We start from the raw sequence: 21,091 nt of genomic DNA, 5'->3' as shown, positions 1-21,091 counted from the left end.
TGAATTTTACACTGATGGCTCAAAAACAGAAAGTCATGTCGGAAGTGCAGTAATTCAAGGAACAAATGAAAAAATGATACGATTGCCACAGTATGTATCGGTATTTACTGCGGAGTGTTATGCCATCTTTGTAGCTGTAGAACAAATAGTAAAACAAAACATAAAAAATAGCATCATTTACACCGATTCACTGAGTATGCTAAAAGCGCTGCATTCTACAAACGCTGCTGAACCCATAATAGGAAAAATCATACATAACATAGTTAAAATTACAAAGGAAAAACATAACATTATATTCTGCTGGGTCCCTAGTCATGTTGGAATTTTAGGTAATGAGAGAGCAGATGCTTGCGCAGCACAAGCTAGAATTGGCCGTATAAAACAAGTTAACATACCACAGAGGGATTTTTCTAAATTACTGCACAGTAAACTCAGGAATAAATGGCAGATTGCATGGGACGAACAAACAAACAACAAACTACATTCTATAAAACCTGTTTTGGGAGAATGGAGATCATGTACACATCAGGAGCATTTCATAGAAGTTATTTTGTGTCGACTACGCATTGGACACACACACCTTACTCATAACTTCTTACTGGCAAAAAAAGACAAACCTCTCTGCGAAATGTGTGGCGAAGAACTCACGGTAAACCACATTTTAATTGTATGCAAAAAACTGGAACAACTGAGGAAAAAATATTTCACAACATTGTACAATGAATACATCCCACTACACCCCATGTTACATTTAGGAGATCAAGCACTGGTTGATTTTTCAAGCATTTTTAAATTTCTCAGAGAAGCCAATGTTTTATACAAACTTTAGATATAAAAAGCGTAACCTTTAACAAAAGCTCTAACCGTGTGTTTGGCGCATCATAGCCTCAGTTGCTTTTGCGCCATTAAAATCAATATAACTAACTAACAATTTAGGTTTACGCCTTTCAACTGGTGCTTACAGTACGTCACCTATAAAGAGTCTTTATGTTGAAACCAACAAACCGTCACTTACAGACAGAAGAGTCATGCTCACATTCTTGTACATTCTAAAAATTCATTCACTGCAAAAACATATTTGTTACCCCACCGCTACAGAGTGCCCATCTAGAGTACTCTTTAGCAATAAACCACAAGCTACCCATCCACTGCTCTTGCGATTTGAAGACATGTGCCAGAACTTCGGCGTACTAGACATATTGCCAAACATTGCTCGATGGCGAGGTCCACTTCCGCCATGGTACAATTTTCCCGAAATCTATGATCTCACTCTTACACACTTCCGTAAAAAACAAATTCCGCAACAACATATAATACAAGAATTCCTCACACTTGAAGAAAAGTACAGTAATTTTGCAGCTTTTTATACAGACGGTTCAAAAACAGACGCTTACGCTGGAAGCACAGTGGTACAGGGGAATTGGAATAAAATAGTAAGACTTCCACGGTGTGCTTCCATCATCACTGCGGGATGTTACGCTATCTGTGTAGCCATAGAAAAAATGGTAAATGAGAACCTCAGCAAGAGTATTATTTACACAGACTCGCTAAGTGTGCTCACAGCCCTTCATTCTAGAAATGCAATAACTCCGCAGCTCGGCGACCTTGTACAAAACATCACAACAGCCATAGATGAAGGACAAAACATAAGACTGTGCTGGGTACCAAGTCATGTTGGCATAAAAGGCAACGAAAGAGCAGATTTGTGCACTGCTCAAGCTCGTGGCAAGCAAATAAAAAAGGTAAATATGCCCTAAAAAGATTGCATGAAATTACTACAATGTAAGGCAAGGAAAATTTGACAGTCCACTTGGAACAGTGAAGTAAATAACAAGCTACACATAATAAAACCAGTTCTAGGTGAATGCAAGTCATGTGTGCACCAGAAACGTTTCAAGGAAATCATTATCTGCCACCTCCGTATAGGCCACACACAACTTTCTGCTAACAAAAGAAGACAAACCAGTTTGTGCATGTGGAGATGAACTTGCAGTCAGTCGCATTTTAATGTCATGTTCGAAACTGGAAAACCTACGGAAAAAGAGCTTCTCTCCGTTTTATAGCCAATGTATCCCTTTTCATCCATCACTGCTCTTAGGTGAAAATACAATTGTGGACATGTCCTGCGTTTTTAGATTTTTAACAGAAGCTGGCGTTCTTAAAAAGATGTAAAACATCACCCAGTACTTTGCTTGATGCACCTCAGCTACTTTCTAATTTCTGAGAAAAGGGCTGAAGTTTTTTATTTTGATTGGTTGGGGGTCTCCAGTCCTTGTCCAGCCAAGGATGGCTGATGAGGTTACCCAGCCTCCTTTTGAAACCTTTAATATTGGCCATTTGTGAACCTTGTTTTTCTCTCAATACTGTGCAGAAGGATTATAACCTCTTAGGCTTTCTACACCGCCATATTTTTTATACCTTTGTAAAAATCTACAGAAAACAATTTCTTATACCTTGAGCTTGGCGCATGGTAGCCTTAGTTGCTTATCCGCCATTGAACTCAACACAACACATACTGTGAATTGATGTTGCTGAGTTATTGATGGATTTGTTGAAGAAATCAATCACTGCACATTGTCATTGTAGGATGCCATGTTGATCCACAGTGCCTCAATTGCAACAACAGAAAAAAATTAGGTTAGGATTAGAGTATCAAGGACCGATGCTTCTACCTACAAAATTTCATTTACCGTATTTACACGATTGTAAGTCGACTCGAATTTAAGTCAACCCCCCTCCCAAAATCACATTTCCGAAAAAAAAGAAAGGAACTTCGAGGTTGTTTAAGCTGAACCTTGAATAGTCGAACGCAATAGCTTTATTTAGCAGCCGCCGTTTATTGCCAGCCGCTATCGGCTGCCGCGTGCGGGAGTGTCCGTGGACACATTCCAAAACGAAAATGCATTAGTCACTTTACTACTGGTCCACACTTGCACCATTGTCCTCACTAGCGCTGCTGTCGTGATTGCGGCTGTGGTCCCACAGCTCGTCGTTCTAACGTCCAGCGAAATCCTGCACTTTGCAAACAGCCACATCACGACATCGCGTGGAACAGCTGAAAATTTTGCCTCGCTGCAGCTGCCACACCTTTATCAACCGTTGCGAACGTTGAACTTGCGGCGCGCAGCTGTTCGTTTCTTCGGCGTAAAGAACGACAGCCATCATGAATGTAGCTGTGAACGAGCACCAGTCGCTTGCCGGACCCGGAGCACAAATGACGAAGCACTACATTAAAAACGTGTGAAACGCGGCCGGCAGTAGTCAAATGCATCAGAGCCAAAGAGAAACTATGACGAATGAAGAAGGCGCCGACCAAAAGAAAAGATGAGATGACGTTTCGGCTCCCCCACGGGAGCCTTGTTCACAATCTTCTTCACAATCGGGAGCCTTCTTCATTCGTCATGTACCATCCCGACCAGACGGGTTTCCGTCAGGCTGTAGACTTCAAAGAGAAACTACAGTTAAAACTCGATTTAACGAAGTTGAGGGGAGCCGTGAATTATTTCGTTAAATCGAGAACTTCGTTAAATTGAATGAGGCATTTCTTGGGCACATAATTCAGTACATTCGATTACAGTAAAACCTCGTTAAAACGTACCCGCTTAAACAGTACTTTCGTTTTAAAAGTAGTAAAGTCAAGTCCCCGACTGAGCACCCATCGAACATAATGCATTTTGCATCCGCATAAACCGTACCAGCTTATCGCGGTCGTATCGGTTAGCACGTACCATTTTCACTTTTCGTCGCACTCGCGCGTGACGAATTCACGCCGGTAGCACCGACCCAAAGGACGGTTCGGCTAGCGGCGCAACAATCTTCCCTAAATACCGCCGACGGGACGGCAAGCCGCACAGCTAATGACAAATTGGCGCCAAAGTTGGTAATCATACAACTAGCGCAATCTTTGGGGGTCCGTATGGTCATCGTCATGACCCCCCGCGCTACTTTCGAGTGGGTAGCGCCAACACCACGACCGGCGCCACTAGCGCGTATGAAAAGAAACAACAAAAATTCTTACTCGACAAGAAAGGCTCGAGGGGACTACAAATTTATTTTCCGCCAAAGAAGTCGGTGATCTTTGCCTGCGTGCGCTTTGTGAGCAACGGCCGCACCGATTTCTCGTAGGTCTGAAGTACGTCCAGCGCGTCTTCCGTCCCCTCGTGTGCGCCGGCAAAGTGTCGCAGCAGATCGAGAGCATCCATCACCTGACCTGGTGTCGGCACGGGAGCTTCGGCACCTGCAGGGTCGTCGGCAGCGTCTTCAGCCGTCACTCCCTCCACGCTTCCTACAAGCCGCAACATATCGGCATTAGTCAAAACTTCCGTTGTGACTGCGTTTGCGTCGGCGTTCACGTAGTCTGAGAAACTTATGCCTGTGGGCACTTCATACACTGAGCAAAGGTGTTCCCAGGCATCTTCATCCTCGTGCACGGCGCTCGCGCAGTCCGGACCAGCTTCGGCAGTTTCAGGGCCTAGTGTACCGAAACCGGCAGTCCTGAAGCAGTTGACAATTATCGACGGCCTCAATGCTCTCCAAGCCGCCGCCACCATCTCAACCGCCATAAAAATATCTATTTTCGTCTCGCGCTTCAGCTCCAGGTTGAGGAGAACTCTGTCGACGACTCGACGCTTGTATGCGCACTTCACGCTATTAATTATCCCTTGATCCAAGGGCTGAACCACGGACGTTGCGTTTGGGGGGAAGTAGCGGAGCTCCGCGCTGGTCAGCTCGACCTCTGCAACGTAGTGGGCCGTGCAGTTATCCAGCAACAGGCACACTTTCCTTTTCTGGCGACACATGTCGCTGTCAAATTCCTTCAGCCATGTAGCGAAAATGGCATGCGACATCCACGCCTTTGAATTGGCAACGTACTTCACAGGAAGCTTTTTGGTGCCTTTAAAACAGCGCGGCCTCGCACTCTTTCCGATGACAAGCGGGTCTCGTTTGTCGGTGCCGTCCATGTTGACACACAGCAAAAGAGTCAGCCTTTGTTTGCTGTGTTTGCCGCCGTGGCACGCCTGCCCCTTCAGGGCGAGTGTTTTTTTAGGCAGCATTTGGTAGAATAGACCGCTCTCGTCGGCGTTGTAGGCGTCGCTGGGGGCATATTTTCCCAGAATGTCGGGCACGTTTTCAGACTGCCAGTCGCCGACTACAGCCATGCTTACGCTGCTCGCTTCACCGCTAAGCACTTTCCCGACGATGCCGTGTCGTTCTTTGAAGCGCGACAGCCAGCCGGGACTTGCCTTGAACTCGTTGTCGCCCAGCAAGCACGCGAAAGAGCGAGCTTTTTGTTGGAGCAGGTCTCCACTCACGGGAATACTATTCTTCGCCCGCAAATCCATAAACCAGGCGAAGAGGGCCTCTTCCATTTTGCTTTGAGGAGTGGTCTTCAGCGTTTTTTTGCGCGAGAGATTCCCTGACGAAGTGGCGCGGAGGATGTCATCTTTCCCTTTCAATATTGTGGAGAGAGTACTCGCTGGAATGCCATGTGATGCAGCCACGTCACATTTCTTCTGTCCACTTGTCACAGCACGAATTATGTCCGCTTTCTCGTCCAGGGTAAGCCTTTTTCGTTTCTTGCAGGGCTCCATCTGCTAGTCAGGAGGGTTAGCGGCGCGCTTGCTCGCACACACCACGTCCGCGTTCACGATAGCAAGGCTAGACTGATGGAGGCCTAATAAGCTGAGCTTGACAAAGACGTGCATTCAAAGGCACGGGGAAATCCGCACAAGAGCGAACACAGAGCACAACACACAAACACACACAAGAAAAAACGCGAACTGCAACAGCGCCATCTATGAAATGTGGCACGAAACTTTTTTACTGCTGGCGCCATCTCCTGAGCTCGACTCAAAATTAAAACTCGTTTTGCGCCGCGCAGTTTGAAAAAAGCGACGGGATGAAGATGCTCCGCGCTGTTACCGCTGACTCGCAATCAATAAATTTTGGGGTGCTGTCTACAAAATAGACCAAAAATTAACACTTTTTCACCTTTATTTCTCGAAAAAAGGTTCGTTAAATCGGGACGGATCACGAAATCTGTTTCGTTATTTCGGGTTAGTCAAAGCATTGAACCCTATGGGCGTCTGAGGGGGATTTAAGATACCTTCGATAAATCGAGATTTTCGTTAAATCGGGTTTCGTTAAATCGAGTTTTGACTGTATGCGTAAATGGCGTTGGCTCTTTCGTCGGCTACCGATACTCCCCAGCGCCGATGCCGTTCTGAGTGGGGGTGCTGCCATGATTGGAACAGCGGCCCTTCCAACAACTACCAATGCTCCCTTGAGCGCTGAGCGCGCATTTGAAGGTAAAAAGAAAACTTGTTGGACGCTTGAGCTTCCCATAGAACGCGATTGTGTTATCGGGCTGAGTGCGCATTTGAAGGTAAAAAGAAAACTTGTTGGACGCTTGAGCTTCCCATAGAACGCGATTGTGTTATCGGGCCGCCGCCGCTTATCAGCAACCGCAGTCAGCAGCCACGTGTAGGGAGTGTGGGGTGCCAGTTTGCTGCTTTTCGATAGCCGGCATCGGCCGCTGCCCGCACGCATTGGGAGGGCATGCCAGTTCTGCACGTTGACATAGCAGCTGCTCAAGGCCAGCACCAAGAGCAATGCGATGGAGCCGCGCAGCAAAAATGCAACCACGCTGTAGCATGCCCAATATCTCGTTTGTCTCGCCTTTACTTATAGTGCGATGTTTTCATTAAGTCGACCATGCCCCCCGTCCCCCCACCCACTTCGGATTTTCAAATTTTGAAAAATAGGTCGACTTACAATCGTGTAAATACAGTACCTAGTTCTTACCATTTATGAGCTACAGGAGATTGTCCGTTACTTTTTGACTGACCTTTGCAGTAAGTGAAGCAATGGTTGAAGAAATTTGACAGTGAGATCAGAGTGAAGAGACTCGGTTTACAAACATGCTGTGTAACTCGAGCAGTGTCCTAGCATAACAGGTGCAGTTATTCATGTTTGAGGGTCGTGAAGGCCTTCCTAGGCATGATGGCTTCTTCCTTGTTTGGGCCAGGTACCTTGGTAGTGCACACTATCTCCACGTAGTCTGTCAGTCTGATAGAATGATCGACAGAAACTTACCTGTGGGAGTTTGCCGAATTGAGACAATTGTCAAGCAGTTCCAAAAAGTACTGACCTGTCCTTTTGGTGCTAGGCTTGCTGAGCAACTGCTGCGTCATTCAGATGACATGACATAAGGTGGCACTTGCAAATGACATTTGCAAATGGCGTTTGCAAGCGACAGAGCTAAGGCAGGCTTGGACTCTAAAAAGGCCCCGATGTGACATATAAAGGCTGAGATGGCCCCATGGTTGACGTGCCTTATGTACATCAATGTCTTGCACGACGTGTCAACATGAGCCTTTCATTGAAATATTCCAGTCAGATATCTGTAAAGTTGTGTTTTGGTACCCACAGTGTAGTTGTGTGCTTGTTTCAGCTGTGTGGGGCCATGGAGATCCCCATCATGAAGAAGGAGTGGCTGCTTAAAGCTTGGGCCCATCGGGATGACAGGGACTTCTCTGCCACCTCGGAGGACATGGTGGGTGTTCTGGCCACTCTTATTCATGCACAATTCAACATAGGCCACCTGCCCTTAGTTAAAGAGAGCATCTTCAGTGGTACAACTCCCGTTTTAGCAAAGCACTCTGCCACAAGGCTGCGTACGTTTCACTTTGCATAGGGGTGGATGTGGATGGACTTGACCATGGTTGCTGCAGGGCCTGCTGTGCAGAGGGAGACTACTGCCAAGGTTTTACTTGGGGGCAAAAGGGCACAGAGTGGCCCATATATTACACAAAGTGCTTGCCACATGCACGCACACTGAGAACAAGCAGTGCCATGGCTGGCTCCTTGCACGTGATGCCTGTGTGCTGAATTGGGGCAGTACCCGCAATGCTGGTTGGCTGGGCTAATTAAACTGCAGTAGACTTGCAGTGGTGTACATTGGTGTTTCATGTTTTGCTTATAGACCAACACCGGTCTGTGACATAAACAAGATCCGGTGGCACGGTTGTCTGTCACCAGCCGGGAGCGCGGCCCATTGGAATGCATGTAAACAAAAATTTTCAAAGTAGTTTCCTGATTTTGCAGTGCACCTATGAGGTTGTGCCTTTAATAATAAAAACTGAGTACATCCCAGAACAGAATGTGCAAGTACTGATCATCATTTCAAAGCTGATGTATTTTTAAAGCTACAGTGCGTGCGTGCCAGTTACCCCCAGGCTGGGGTACCAGGCGTGAGCATGGCCCCATAAAAACAGATCTAAACAAAAGTTTTCAAAATTATTTTCTCATTTCTTGGTGCACCTATGAAGATGGCTGTTCGTTAGTCACTGGCAAGTACTTTTAAGAAGAGCATAAATATGTATGCACTGTCATTGTGGAGCTGATATCTTCAAAACGTCGAATAAATGTGCATTTTAGCACCACACACACACCCCCGCAACATTTAAGCGCTCTACCAAGTGAGTGTTTCTCGTTGAAATGCGCAAGCTTCTCTTGTAGTCTGACATGCTGCTGCCTGTGCTACATTTGCTTGCGAACACAGTCATTCAAACCATACAGCCTACTGGGAGGCAGTTAGTTCTCAAATGGCACGATAGACACCTCCAGTGTCCGCGAGCACACCCTACATTTGTAAACGTGGTGTTGGCCTATTATCCTGGCATAATCAGAGTTCATCCACAGTGGGACGCACAACACTAGCAGGACCACTGTTTTTATTGGATGCCGAAGAGACCACCTGTGGCAGCTGTTGAATGTGGCACTTGTCACTGCTGTGCATGGCATTGATCTTTTCACAGGACTGTGTTTTTACTACCAGTGTCTCATAGCCATGACCACTTTGATCAGCTCATATTGTGAGCTTTCAAGCACAGCACCTTGGTGGGCTTATCTGTGCCAGTGAGCCAGCTAGGTGCTGCTGCAACACAAGTGGCAGTGGCTTGCACGAAACCTTTAACAGTGCCAACAGATAACCTCAACCAAAAATGGGACACATTTAGAGATGTAGTACAACAGTGCAGCAGCGCACTATTCTCGCATCTTGCACAATGGCATCCTCACGCATGTGGTTGAAAAATTTTGTACACAGTGCCTTTACCCACATACACTGAGTAAGATTGTGGCCACAACGTCAAAATAATGCTTGGATTGCAGTGTCCCCTGCACAGCATCATCTCTCAGCAGTGTCCTCAATTACAACTTATTGTTCGCAATCATGTTTGTGGTCCTGGAATGCAGTTGGTACGTTCACGCACGCAGCATATCTAAACGAAGAGCCACCAACGTCTTCCAGATGAATGGCACGCTTCCACTCTTCAGGAAGTTTGGAGGCCCGAGAGCTCCTAAATAGGGAGAGCTTCTTTGCACTTGCCTCCTGATTCAGCACAATAGCTTGTCACACGAGTTGAAAGAGTTCTCTCATGTGCATGGCTTTATTCCCTACTAGCAAAGCATGTAATTACATGCTTCTGTAAGATCTGCCAGGGCAGAGTTCAGCAGTCTTAGTGGGCAGATAACACAGTGAACACGAGGTGCACTGTGTGGCCTTTTTTGAAAGCATATGCACTGAAGGGCAATAGGGTCGCATGCCGCCCTGTGCATTCCATATGGAGGTGCAGTGCCAGTGACTGTTGAGATGTTAGGTTTGCAGAGGGTGGGGAAATTGAGTGCTAAGGGCCATATCTTTAATTGAGCAGTCTGAGCGTGAAGGGTGTGACCCATCCAAGAGTGTTGGTCATGCCTGCCAGGTTTGTCTTCTCTTTGATCTCCAGTGAGCCCTCTCCAGCTAGTGCTGTGCAGAAGTGACACAAGAGGACCGTTGGGCTGGCTGCTGGGTGCAGTGCACTCTTACCTGATGGCCTCACTGGCACTGGCTACACTAGCAGAGCACTCATCTCGGAATCCGTAGTTCACTCTTCTTGGGAAATCATTTAATGCTGGTATTAGTGTCTTTTTACTGCTTTCATCCACGGCCACACATGAGCCTTGGGAACAATAGTACTTCAAGGGGAGAATGAAATAAAAATAAGTATGCATTGTGGTACTTTTGGAATATGGCGTACATTTCTATTCACGTCTGTATTACTTTGGTTTCCTGATGAGTGAATCTGTATTTTTCAGCGGTACTGAACTTAAAGCGATTCTGAAATTATAACTACTTGAAGTTGCCGAGTAATCCTTTTTGGTTCTAGCCTTGAATCGCATGTATATTATTATTCAGTAGCGTCACTCAGGGAATGAGGTGAAGCGTATCTGCATGACTAAAATGCAATGGGGGAGCTTCAGGCTTTATAACAATGTTATAACAATAATGCGGGCTCAGAATACTTGAGCCAACCATAGTGAAGGGCTGTGCATAAAAACAGTTGTCTTCGGTGTCGTCAGTGTATTTAGAGGCAAAAAACTCCTCAGAAGGGCAAATGCCACCACTGCTGTCTTGTGTTTTGTGCCGCGCAGTTGTGTGCTCTTTGTCCCCTTATTAGTGGTGTGTAGCTGCATTCATTTCGCAGAAAGCGAGCAGGCAATGTAGCCTCTTAATTGTTTGTCTGAGAAAAGTCACCTCTGCATTGCTGGGCATGCCAGCAAGGCCAGGAGGACCGTGTGTGCCTGTCAAACCATCTGTGAATTGCATACTGTTCCAGATGAAGCTCCGCCTGGAACCCTTCAAAGGTGTACAGATGGCCTTCCTTGGTTTCGCCCCGGACGAGCAGAAGCACATGGAGGAAGTGGCACTTGCAAACGGTAGGTGCAAGGGCTTGTGCTTCTAGATGCTGATCGCTCCATTAGCCTCAGCGCAAAGAATTGAAGCAAGCATCTGAGTGAAATTTGAGCAGCTGGGAAATGTCAGGGAATTGGACTGTTCTGTGTACACTCAGAGAAAACTTGGAATATCTGCAGTTCCTTCTCGTTCAAGAAAATCTGGCATTGACATTTGCGGTGTTTTGCATTTCTGATTCACAAGCATCAACTAAGTTCTACTTTCTGCTTGCAGCCAAAGATCGTCGCAGTAGTCATAGCAATGGTGCTACTAGTGCAGGCTGTTGATTGCTTAAACCGTGTTTCATTTAACTCTGCTATGCCATATGATCACCAATGAACATCTCCGTCAGAATATTAAATTTATTTGCTGGGTGCTGTTGAATGCTCCCAAGCATTACGACTGCCCCCACATCGCCTGCAGCTTACAAGAATAGCACACCCAAAAGGACATAGCACCGGAAAGGCTCCGCTCATTGTGTTGTGGTACCAAGGTGCGTTTTGTTTGCCGTCATAGTATGCGACTGGCACAGTATACTACTTGTGAGCAGTACTGGTACTTAACTGGCATTGTAGAAAAGAAGGTTCAGCGGGTATTCACTCGTCAATGGTATCTATTTTTTTACCACATTTGTTGCGCAGAAATTACTTTTTAGCAGTAATGGGAACTGGGCAAGAGACGAGCTTCCAGCTGGTTTACCTCCTGGGCTGCTCAGGTCACTTTTTCTCTCCTACATCGCGATTACTCAGCATGCACAGTTTAATAAGGCATGGCTCTTTGACTGTTCCTCCTAAGTGCAGATTTTTTGAGGGAAAGAAAGTTGAATTGCTCAAATAGGATTGCCCCTTTCTTTTAGAGTGCCCAGAAATCTTGATCTCAGTGTATGCACTGCTTGCATTAGTCTTTTTTTTAGCCAAGGCATGTACAAGCGTCGCGGTGAAAACTTATGAAGTGCTAAAACTGTATCAGGCTGGTGGAGACTTTTGCACAACACATAGAAAGAACACACTGCCTTACACAAGTTCAATACTTAATGCTTCGTCCACGTAGTGCAAACTTTTAGATGCGACTAACATATGCAGCTTGTGGCAGTTCCGTTCATTGTAAGCGAGCTAGACAGTCTGTGTTTTGCTTGGAATTGCTGTCAAGGGGCAATCCGTGCGAAGTGATGCTCTGGCCGATGCAATAGTTCACTGGGGTCGCAGGGGCTGTGGTCGAGGAGCCAACCGATGCTGGCTGCAACTTCCTGGTCGTCGACGACTCTAATCCCGTGCCGCCTGTCGTGCCGCCAGACATCGGTCCCAGGACACAGGTGGTCCGGTCCGAGGTAAGTGTACTTGCAGCTCTGATCGAGGGTGATTGACGGGAAGCTTCTTTCATGAAGTCAGATTGTTCCGATCAAGCAGGGCGATGATATGTCCAGGAAGAAAATATTGCACCACTGTTGTTCCTCAATAAACAACCTGTATTGTAAGCTTGCAGAATATATTCAACGTAAGTTTTTTGAAAGTTGTAAGAGTGAACTAGGAAAGTGCATTGCTTTAGCTTGACTGTTTGGTTGTATGGTAGTCGTGTGATCCTCCTCCAAAGTCATTTGTTGAATGCCACCGCATAAGCTGTTGCTCCCATGAGCAGGGCTAGCGTTGTAAAAAGCAAAGGACAGCTTATTTTCACAGTGGTCCGCCTAGTTGTCAGCTAGGCTTGCATGTTGTCCCTTTAACATTCAGGCGTGCCAATGGTGCCCATGATTACTTTTGGTATACAGGCTTATGCCTGCTACTTTCTTGCCTGTTACATTGTAGTTAAGTTTGCATCATTTCTCCCCATCATCTTCATTGCAGTGGTTTTGGGCCAGCATTCAACACAATCGCTGCTTCATGGCTGGAGTTTACAGCTATGACTTCGTGAGTATTCATTTGTATTTCCTGTTTATCATCAGACAACACCCCCCTACCCCACTTTCCAGCAGAAGGACTTGCGAGAGGTCAAGCTAGGAGGCTTGCTGCGGTAAAAAGTGCATAATTTGTACCAAAACTTGATACAGCCTTGCCTTAAGCCTGTACATAGCATAATCACTGGAGAACACAGATTACACCTACACATGAGAAATGTCTGCATGTGTACATGCACATCCAGAATAAGAGAGCATGTGTCAGCGGTCACACTTCTAAAACTGCACCTGATGAAAATGAGTAATTGAGGTGAGATTGTACGAGTGAGTGTTGCTGACATAGTTGCACATTAAAACAAAGTCCTTCCGCTTCGATTATTCCCGCCCAGTGCCTTAGAGGTGCAGCTTTGCCAAGGGAATGTTGATGGTTATGCAAAACCTTGCTGTAATTGGACGCTTCTTTCATCCTCACAGTTCTTTGGAAATTTTTCATTTCTGCCATTCATCACTTATTCCGGACAGGTCCAGAGGTGGCCAGTATCTTCTAGCATGTTCACATGGATGGCAGCCTTGCCAGTTTTACCATTGTGATTCTTATGTTCTGAAGCTATGAACTATGACTAAATGTGCACTGCATTCCATTGTGTTTGACTGCTTTTAAGAGCCTGCTTTCACGGTGGTTCAGCCTGCAGTTAAGCACAGCCTCAGTCTGACTTGCACAAAGTACAACTGTTCACAAAAGTTGCACTGTTTGGCAAAGTGCAGAATAAAAGCCAGTTTACATCTGGTGCATAGCATTGCTGCAAAAAATGCAGCCAGCATGATTCAGGAAAGTGGGTCTGACCCAGGCATTTGCCATTTCTGTAGGTGTACTTAGTGTGCAGGAGCACCAAGCTGATAGAGGGTTTGATAGTAGGTCTGATTAGAAAATTCCGAAGCATAAGGGCCCCTGGCTCTAGAGACAAAATAGAACTAGCAGGGCTATCGGAGTTAATAAATACGTGCAGGGTAGCCGACAAAAGGAAGTTTAATATGGAAAGAATCGAGCATGCTCTAAAGAACGAAGGTAGCCTAAAAGCGGCGAAGAGGAAATTAGGCATAGGTAAAAACCAGACGTATGCGCTAAGAGAAGGAGGGCAATGTCATTAGCAATATCGATATAAGTTCTGCACAAATCTATACAGCAGCTAATACAATCGGAATGTTACTGAGAGAGACAGTAGCGAACAGCAATGTGTCATGCCGTCTGTAACGAAAGAGAAAGTAAAGAAAGCCTTCGGAGCAATGCAAAGGGGAAAAGCAGCTGGTGAGGATCAGGTAACAGCAGATCTGTTGAAGGGCGGAGGGGAGGTTGTGCTACAAAAACTAGCCACCCTGTATACACAGTGCCTTATGACCTCGGCCGTACCAGAAGCTTGGAAGAACACAAACGTAATCAGATGTACAGTTACACATAAGAAACCGCTCGTCGACTGCGATACTGGAGTGGTTTATTCTATCCCGCTTTCCTGCGGCAAGACGTACATCGGACAGACAGGCCGCTGTATTAACGAGCGGCTGTTTGAACATCGAAGGTCAGTAAAAGGGGCAGTTTCGTCTAACCTTGCTGTGCACTGCCGGAAATGTAAAGATTGTTTCCCCCATTTTGACAGGACAAATACCTTGTTTAGTCACCCAGACCGGACCTGCAGGGAGTTAGTTGAAGCATTTCTGATAAGGCAGGAGTCTGAATCTTGTGTCGCTTCGCCTTCTATCAATCTTGTGGAAAAAGAGATTCACGCTCTTGGGGGAATGTGTGGCGACAGGGTGATAGCTGGGTGCATGTCATGTGTTAAGATTGCTGGTGTGCTCTATTAAAGTGTGGCGATTAAACTCCTACTGCGTGCACATACGGTTTTACGGACTATTGCGATTTTATGTTCTGGGTTTTGTGTGTTTTTTCGGTTCTTGTTTTTGGTGCCTATATAACTAACCCTTCAATAGCGCTCGTGTCGTCTCGTGTTTCTTCCTCTTGTCCTGTGTTTCGCACTGCTTAAAGATGAATACATTCCAACTCGCTCAGTTTTCTGTTCTAGTTAACAAACATAATCTTAATATATAAGAAAGGACACTCCAAGGACTTGAAAAATTACTGACCGATCAGCTTACTGTCTGTTGCCTACAAGGTATTTGCTAAGGTAATCGCTAACAGAGTCAGGGCAACCTTAGACTTCAATCAACCAAATGATCAGGCAGGCTTTCGTAAAGAATATTCCACGATATATCATATTCATGCTATCAATCAGGTGACAGAGAAATGCACAGAGTATGACCAGCCCCTATATGTAGTCTTCATTGATTACGAGAAAGCATTTGACTGAGTGGGACCTCGGCAGTCGTGCAGGCATTGTGTAATCAGTGTACAAGAGCCTTATGTCAAAATACTGGCAGAAGTCTATAGCCACTGCACAGCTACCATAGCCCTCCATAAAGTCAGCAATAAAATTCCAATAAGGAAGGGCGTCGGGCAGGGAGACACGATCTCGCCAGTGTTATTCACCGCCTGTTTACAGAAGGTGTTCCGAGGCCTGAATTGGGAACAGTGAGAAATAAGAGTTAATGGAGACTTCCTAAATAATCTGCGATTCGCTGACGACACTGCCTTGCTGAGTCACTCTTGAGATAAACTACAAAGCATGATTGATTATTTAGACAGGCAGAGCAGAATGGTGGGTCTAAAAATTAACATGCAGAAAACCAAAGTAATGTTCAACAGTCTAGCTAGGGAACAGCAGTTCACAATTGGCAGCGAGGCGCTGGAAGTGGTAGAGGAATATGTCTGCTTAGGGCAGGTAGTGACCGCTGATCCGGATCATGAGAGGGGAATGACCAGAAGAATAAGAATGGGGTGGAGCTCATATGGCAGGTTCTTTCAGGTCATGAATGGCAGTTTACCGGTATCCTTCAAGAGAAAAGTATACAACAGCTGTATCTTACCAGTACTCACCTACAGGTCAGAAACGTGAAGTCTAACGAAAAGGGTTCAGCTCAAGTTAAGGAGCAGCAAGCTATGGAAAGAAAAATGATAGGTGTAACGTTAAGAGACCAAAAGTGCACTGGACCGTTTCACTAGCCACACAGCTATCGCTCCCAATATTATTTATGTGTCTTATACTTTCAAGAATAAAAAATGCTCTGACTTTGAGTGGGTGAGGAAACAAACACGGGTTAATGACGTTAATGACATCCTAGTCGAAATCAAGAGGAAGAAATGGGCATGGGCAGGGCATGTAATGCGGAGGCAAGATAACTGCTGGTCCTTAAGGGTAACGGAGTGGATTCCAAGAGAAGGCAAGCATAGCAGGGACCGCCCAAAAGATAGGTGGGTGGATGAGATTAAGAAGCTTGCGGGCATTGGGTGGGCGCAGCTGGCAAAGGACAGGGTTAATTGGAGAGACATGGGAGAGGCCTTTGCCCTGCAGTGGGCATAGTCGGGCTGGCGATAATGATGACGTGATGGAATGAGTGTAATGTTGCAGAGTCCCGCGACGCCGTTGCGGCCCTCCCTGGATGTGGTCCCCAAGTCTGAGAGCAAGCGGCGCAAGCTGCGTGAGAGCTTGGCGCAGCAGCTGGCCCAGGAGGCTGAGCAGAGTGTGCTAGTGGACCCGTTCTCCCCTGAGAGCCCCCGGCACCGGCGGCGTGTCTCTGCAAACAACAAGTCACTTACCATTCTCGACATCAGCCTGTCACCTGACAAGCGCAACCAGGGTGAGTATGCCAGCCTTGGTCCGAGGATTTGATGTCTTTTCCTTGCTGCTGTGCGCTTAAGGTGCTTGAAACTATGTGTGTACCCCTGTGGCCATGCAGTGCTGGACGCTGTGGGTGAGGGTCAGGAGAATGTGGAGCCTCCCGACCTGAGCCGTATGTCCAAGCGGCAGCAGGTCTGCATGGAACTGCTGCAGACGGAGACCAACTATGTGGCCATCTTGAACACCATTCTGACGCTGTTCAAGAACCCCCTGGAGGACCCCAGCAGCGTGGTGATGCGAGGGGAGCCGCTGCTGGACTCGGCCGAGGTGCGACTCATCTTTGGGCACCTGCCACCTATCTATGATGTGCACCGGAGTCTGCAGATGCGGCTGCAGGCCATGGTGCTGTCATGGTCCGAGGACATGTCAGTGGGCGAAGCTGTGCTGGCCCACCGCGAGGCCTTCGCCAAAGCTTACCCGCCCTTCGTCAACAACTTCGAGCGTGTCCGTGAGACGCTGGCCCAGTGTGACCGGCAGCGGCCTCGGTTCCACGCCTTCCTCAAGAGATGCCAAACCAAGCCAGAGTGCGGACGGCAGACCCTGGCTGAGCTGATGATCCGCCCCATCCAGAGGCTGGGCAGCATGATCCTGCTGCTCAAAGGTCCGTGCGTCATCCCACCTTTCAGATTGTTACCTCTGGATGTGACACACGCCCAGAATTCTCACAGCTTTGAAAACATGACACATAATTGAGTGTATTATTTTATAGTTCAGGGTATCTTTCAGAGTGCTGTGGTCGTTGTTTCTCTGAAGCCCAGTGCAATGAGGCAGTTTGTATTTCCATTCAATGTGCCGTAAGAGCTGATATCCTCACCACAACATGCGATTATTTTGTGCATAAGGCTGGTTTGACAAACTTAGTGGGAAAAAAAAAAACTTTCTCGTTATGAAGGAGTTGCAGTAAAATATTCTTAATTCGACCCCCATTAATTAAAAAATTTGGATAATTCAGACTCGCCAGACTCCCACCAAACACCCATGCAAGTCTAGTGTTGGAAGCTCGTTTGTTCAAACGCCCTGGGGCTGGCACCGGTATATGTAGCCGGGTTTCCGATGTGGCTTCATGTCAATGTATGACCCGCTTGACAAATGATTGTCCAAATATTCGTTCTTTGCCTTGAACAGCATATTTCTTTGTTTTTCACGCCAATAGCATGTCCGGCCACACAGTTTCGTTTTTGATGCTTTGCCGCCAGCCCATGGCGACGGCAGTTAACAGCCATAGATATCAGCCAGCCCAGCCCATAGCTGCATGCTGTTTAGAACAATAATTTCCTTGCCGCAGATCTTTTTTTTTTCTAATTCTTTGTTTTTCAAGGGCATCGTGCTGCTCCATTGCCTATACATGCTTCCCTCGATTCCGTCCGCGTGGCATAAACTCCGTGCCGCCACATGCTCTTTCCTGTTTGTACGGTGAAGCCTCTTCACGTGCGACTCCACACATGAAAAAGCTCGTTCTACCACGTCGCGCACAAAAAGAGTCTGCAGATACCTTTGCCATTCATTATGGAGCAATTCTGTTTCCAACACTCCCAGTGGTGTGCACAAATTAAAGCATTTGGCAGAACTGCGAAAAATCGTCATTGCGGCAGAATCTGTCTTAAAGATGACCATTGTCCATGTTTTTACTAAATAAATTTTACTTTCACGTGAGCAGTTTTTAGCATTGTTCCACATTCGGATAATTCAGACGATTTTTTTCACTCCCTTGAAGTTGGAACTAATGAGGTTTTACTGTATATCATTCAAGCTGTGCAGCCATGAGTTCACCAGTGTGACCAGGTACAGTCACTTGCACAGTGGACAGTGCCATTTTAAGATATATGCAGTTCAGTGTATCTGGTGAATTTTCTTGTTAATACAACCCTGCCTGTTACTATATATCCTTACTCCTCGTTTAGTATGGAAGCTGACTGTTTATGCACTGCATTGGGTGAAAATGCACTGAGCCCATTGGGATCATGTATCTTTGTGATTTGTGGAATTTTACCAAATTGCGAAAGGTAAGTGCTGAAATTAGTTAAGCGCTGACATTGTGGTATGCAGAAGTTCCAGAAGGAACTTTTGCATAGCACACCGCAATGCAGCAGCACTTACGGGCCCACTATGGGGTTTACGGTGCAGTGACACCTATATGCGAGGGTTAAAGGAGCACTGCAACTTTTTTTTTTTTTTCACTGCTGATTCATCATCATCAGCGTGACTACACCCACTGCAAGACAAAGGCCTCTCCCATGTCTCTCCAACTCCAATTAACTCTGTCCTGTGCCAGCTGCGGCCACCCTATACTGGTTCAAAGGATTCTTCATGCGTTGCAGAGAGAGAACAAAGGATTACCATTTCTTGCCCAGCATGTGGCAGATGTACTGTGCCAGGAGTGGCAGTCCCAGAGACCAGTGCAAAAAGAATTATGCTTGAATCTCTATGATACAATTGCGGATGATAACAATTTCGTTATGATACAAATTCGTAAGATTCCCTGGCTGAAGTGCAGTGTGTACAATGTGCTAACAATATTGCTGCTGGGGATAAGGAACGTAGTAGCCACGATAGCTTCCACTAGTACTTACTTAGTGGTGGCGTGCGTCTGTAAGTAAATCCCGTCAGCCATCAACAGATTTGTATTGAATGAGTTTTTCATGCTTCAGCACGTGGATTTTGCTTGTTTTTTGATGATAATATTCTTTTGCAAATGCGCGAGATCCGTATCGTTGCAATTCTATTTTATAGAAATCTGATCGCGCAATCAAAATTTGTTCTACCTGAATATTTCAGAATAAAAAGATCAGACAATATCTCATTTCACTCACCTGGTGCCAAGATTGGGCACTACCAATCAGAACCGCACCCTGCACACATGCATTAAAAGCTTTTGTGCCATTGTTGCCTTGTCAGGGCAGTGTGCAGCCATGCTTTTTGACTGCAGTGTCGTTTTGTACAGAACAGCACCGCCATCAAAAGGCACGGGCAAGTGCAGATAAAGATGGGACTATAGCAGAGCTCCCTGATGGCCGCTTGCAATTCTTTTTGTGCTGTTATGTATCTGCTCTTGCTATTGGTAGGCTAGGCTTGCTTGATCATCTTGGATCATATTGTTTTGGCAGTGCCATAAAATAGAGGAGATGCTGGTTTTGGGTTGGGACTTCTATGCCTTCATACTCTGAGCCCTCTCCCATTCTTTTCGCTTTCTTGGCCATGGTGTCTGTCAACTGGTTTTTTCCCCCATAGTCTCGGTTGAGCAGTTTCAACAACTGCACTCACCTCCAAGACAGTTCATATTAAAATGGAAATTGTCACCCCTAGCGTTATTTTTATTACTTTTTATTCGCTTCTAGTGCTTTTTTTTTCCCAACCATATTGTGTGTACAGAGACATTGCATTTTGGATTAATTTATAAAGTATAAAGGAATTAAGTTTAATCCAGAATGCTCAGTTGATCAAAAAAGCAGTACCCATTTCAGCTGCCAACTCATATCCACTTCTGAAAATCTCCTCTATGTTTTGACAGGCTCAAGAGTAGCATGATTTCGGTGATCTCCTTTGCGCATCACAATTTCTCATACCATGCACACAAAGAACAAAAACCATATGGTTGATTTGCGTTGCAGGGCCTCCTTAAAAAGGGGGACATGGATTTCAAATCATGAAAAATTTCCAACTATTCGTTGTTTTTTTTTTTTTCAAAAGTCATAGTATCCATTCGTATAATTTGCTTTCTGCGTTTTCACGAAGGTTCTTTGCCCAAACCCACCAGGAACTGCTACAAAAAAAATTGGTTTACCTCCGCAGTGGTGATGTCGTGTATATAATAGAAAGGTAGAACAATAGGCATTTTCTTAACCTTGGAATCTTTGCGGCACTGCAACCAATAGGGTGTATCTTGGGCTCAGCAAGAAGCTTGTTTCCTTGCCTTGAAATCTGGCGCCCCAGCTAGACTTCACCTCCAGAAGTAATGATACTAAAAGCAGAAGTTTCAGTGCCTCACCATGTAACTGCCACGTATCAACATTGCTCTCCTCCGCGATTGCCCCCAGCGGCCCGTGGATTCTATGAGGGAGCCTCTGAAGTGGCATCTGTTCTTGCGATTGGTTGGCTACACCTGCTCAATCGCCTTGAATTATATATTGCTTTGGCAGTGTCATAAAATAGAGAAGGTGCCAGTTTGGGGTTCAGACTTCTGTGGTCATAGACACACTCCTTTGAAAAGCAGTACAGTCGCGAGTAAAAAAGATTAGCACTGGTGACGTGACACCACAGCGGCAGATAGCAACGCACGGCACTGTGCTTACGAACATGCCGATAACAAAAGTGCCAGGTGTGTTTGAAAACCACAGTACCGTGCCAGCCGCACGGGGCGATTTCTGATGATGTCACTGTGCTAATATTTTTTACTCGCGACTATACAAAATGGCCCATTGTTGTGGCAGCCAGAAGAAAAAGTTGCCTACAACCAAGATAGTAAGAAGACTTCTCTAAGGGCTGCTAGGAGTGAATTTATCATGAAGGTCATCATGGACGTGCATCTGAGTTCTTCAGGCTCCACTGGCAGTGTTTGTGCGGAAAATGGCTTGCTCATTGGAGGCCATGGATGTGCAACCTAGTTCTTCGTCTGCTGTTGCTAGCATGCAACAGCCG

General features: G+C 46.1%; 1 protein-coding gene across 2 annotated transcripts in view; it reads left to right on the top strand.

Moving 5' to 3' along the window:
* Nucleotides 1-21,091, top strand: part of pbl (epithelial cell transforming 2 pebble) — a 58,592-nt gene that overhangs the window by 21,517 nt on the left and 15,984 nt on the right. For both annotated transcript variants that reach the window (XM_077660145.1, XM_077660144.1), the window contains exons 6-11: nt 7,454-7,555; nt 10,662-10,761; nt 11,983-12,104; nt 12,619-12,681; nt 16,187-16,415; nt 16,515-17,057. In XM_077660145.1, the coding sequence (XP_077516271.1) occupies nt 7,454-7,555; nt 10,662-10,761; nt 11,983-12,104; nt 12,619-12,681; nt 16,187-16,415; nt 16,515-17,057 (1,159 nt within the window). The remainder of the gene's footprint in view (nt 1-7,453; nt 7,556-10,661; nt 10,762-11,982; nt 12,105-12,618; nt 12,682-16,186; nt 16,416-16,514; nt 17,058-21,091) is intronic.

The sequence above is a fragment of the Amblyomma americanum genome, chromosome 3, assembly GCF_052857255.1.
Source record: "Amblyomma americanum isolate KBUSLIRL-KWMA chromosome 3, ASM5285725v1, whole genome shotgun sequence".
NCBI lineage: Eukaryota > Metazoa > Arthropoda > Arachnida > Ixodida > Ixodidae > Amblyomma > Amblyomma americanum.
Note: the sequence above shows the minus strand (reverse complement) of the source record. Positions and strands in the feature narration are given on the sequence as shown.